Source organism: Hibiscus syriacus, unplaced genomic scaffold (assembly GCF_006381635.1).
Source record: "Hibiscus syriacus cultivar Baekdansim isolate YM2019G1 unplaced genomic scaffold, ASM638163v2 tig00010533_pilon, whole genome shotgun sequence".
Classification (NCBI taxonomy): Eukaryota; Viridiplantae; Streptophyta; class Magnoliopsida; order Malvales; family Malvaceae; genus Hibiscus; species Hibiscus syriacus.
In genome coordinates, this window is record NW_024062223.1 from 1,261,292 (window position 1) to 1,263,155 (window position 1,864).

A 1,864-nucleotide genomic window follows, 5' to 3' on the forward strand; every position below is an offset into this window, starting at 1 on the left:
ATACTCTCCGCTCAAAATTTATAAGATCGAATTTAGCTATTTCCTCCATTGAAATCCAAGATGAACATATATCAGATATCACTGGTTCTTTGGATTCAAGTCTTAGCCGTGGCGGTTTTTCAAGTAAGTTGCCAAGACCTAGCAAAAGAGTTCCTCGATGCTCACAATGCTGCTCGAAACTAAGTTGGCGTTCCCCCCATGAGATGGGACAACGTGTTGGAGGCCTTTGCACTCAATTATTCTCAAGGAAAGATCGATACTTGCACTCCCCAGCGTGCAAGTGTCCCTTCGGGTCAGAATATTGTTTGGGGTGCCGACAAAGATTTTTCAGCGACAGAAGCTGTCAAACTTTGGGTGGATGAAAAACAAGATTACAACTTGGAATCTGGTGTTTGTGCTCCAGGCAGGGCATGCTCTCATTATACCCAGGTAATTTGGATTAATTCAACTCAACTTGGATGTGGTAAAGCTTTATGCAATAATAAGGGAGTTTTCATTGCTTGTTACTATTACCCTATTGGTAATATTCCTGGGAAACGTCAAACTCAAGGGATTGAATTCCTTATACAACCTGTTGTTGCTCCTATAAGTCCTACCGCCATCCCTTACCACCCTCCATCACCCGATACTTTTCCCTCGAAAAAAAGTAAATCCATGGTAGGGTTAGTCATAGGATTGAGTATAGGATCGACCTTTGGGCTAGTTCTACTGATCACTTGCGTCATTTTAAGACAAAAATGGAAGAGAGAAAAGAAATTTGACGACGACCATGTTTTCGATATATTGTTTAACGATGAGTTCAACAATATGATCGGACCAAGGAAATTTTCATTGAATGAATTGGCTAGAGCAACAAGTAACTTCAGCACCGATAACAAGTTGGGTGAGGGAGGGTTTGGTTCTGTTTATAAAGGACTGCTGAGGGACTTGGATACATACGTTGCTGTCAAGAGGGTTTCCAAGGCATCGAAGCAAGGGATTCGGGAATACGCATCGGAAGTGAAGATAATTAGCAGATTGAGGCACAAGAATATGGTGAAACTAATTGGTTGGTGCCACGACAGGGGCGAACTCCTACTCATTTACGAGTTCATGCCGAATGGAAGCTTAGACGCACATCTTTTCAAAGGCAAAAGCTTACTGACATGGGAAACCAGATACAAAATCGTGCAAGACTTGGCATCGGCACTGCTATACCTTCATGAAGAAGGAGATTACTGTGTACTCCATAGGGATATCAAAACCAACAACATCTTGTTAGATTCAAGCTTCAACGCTAAACTCGGAGACTTCGGATTAGCGAGGCTAGTTGATCATTCGAAAGGGTTAAAAAACACTCTTTTAGCCGGCACCATGGGATACATCGCTCCGGAGTGCTTGTCGTCGGGAAAGACTAGTAAGGAATCAGATGTCTATAGTTTTGGAGTAGTGGCATTAGAGATTGCTTGCGGTAGAAGGTCAATTGAACCCAAATTTCAAGACTTCGAGGCTGTATTAGTGCCTTGGGTGTGGAAATTATATGGGGAAGGAAAGGTTCTCGATGTGGCTGACCACAAAATGAGAATGGTGTTCGACCCTAAACAGATGGAATGTTTGGTGATGGTTGGATTGTGGTGCGCCCATCCGAGTCAGGATCAAAGACCATCAATCAGGCAAGTCATTCAATCTCTTCATTTCGAGGCACCATTGCCAAATCTTCCCGGCACAATGCCTATTCCCAGTTATAATACACCTACCGCTCCATGTATCGAATCAAGTAATCCACCTGTGTCTAACATGACTCTCACATTCCCTCGTTAACAAGAATGCTATACAGGTGACGGTCCCTAATATAGCATTAAATTGTGGCAACAAGACAATATAA

At 42.8% G+C, this 1,864-nt stretch overlaps 1 protein-coding gene across 2 annotated transcripts; it reads left to right on the forward strand.

Annotated features, from left to right (window-relative positions):
* LOC120204173 (L-type lectin-domain containing receptor kinase IX.1-like) lies at window positions 1-1,864 on the forward strand. Of its 2 annotated transcripts, XM_039204283.1 has the most exons (2): window positions 1-254; window positions 477-1,864. In XM_039204283.1, exons 1-2 carry the CDS (start codon window positions 199-201, stop codon window positions 1,798-1,800), a joined length of 1,380 nt encoding a protein of 459 aa, XP_039060214.1. In that variant the 5' UTR covers window positions 1-198; the 3' UTR covers window positions 1,801-1,864. The 2 variants fall into 2 exon arrangements, with proteins under 2 accessions (XP_039060214.1, XP_039060213.1); XM_039204282.1 differs by having other exon boundaries at window positions 1-1,860.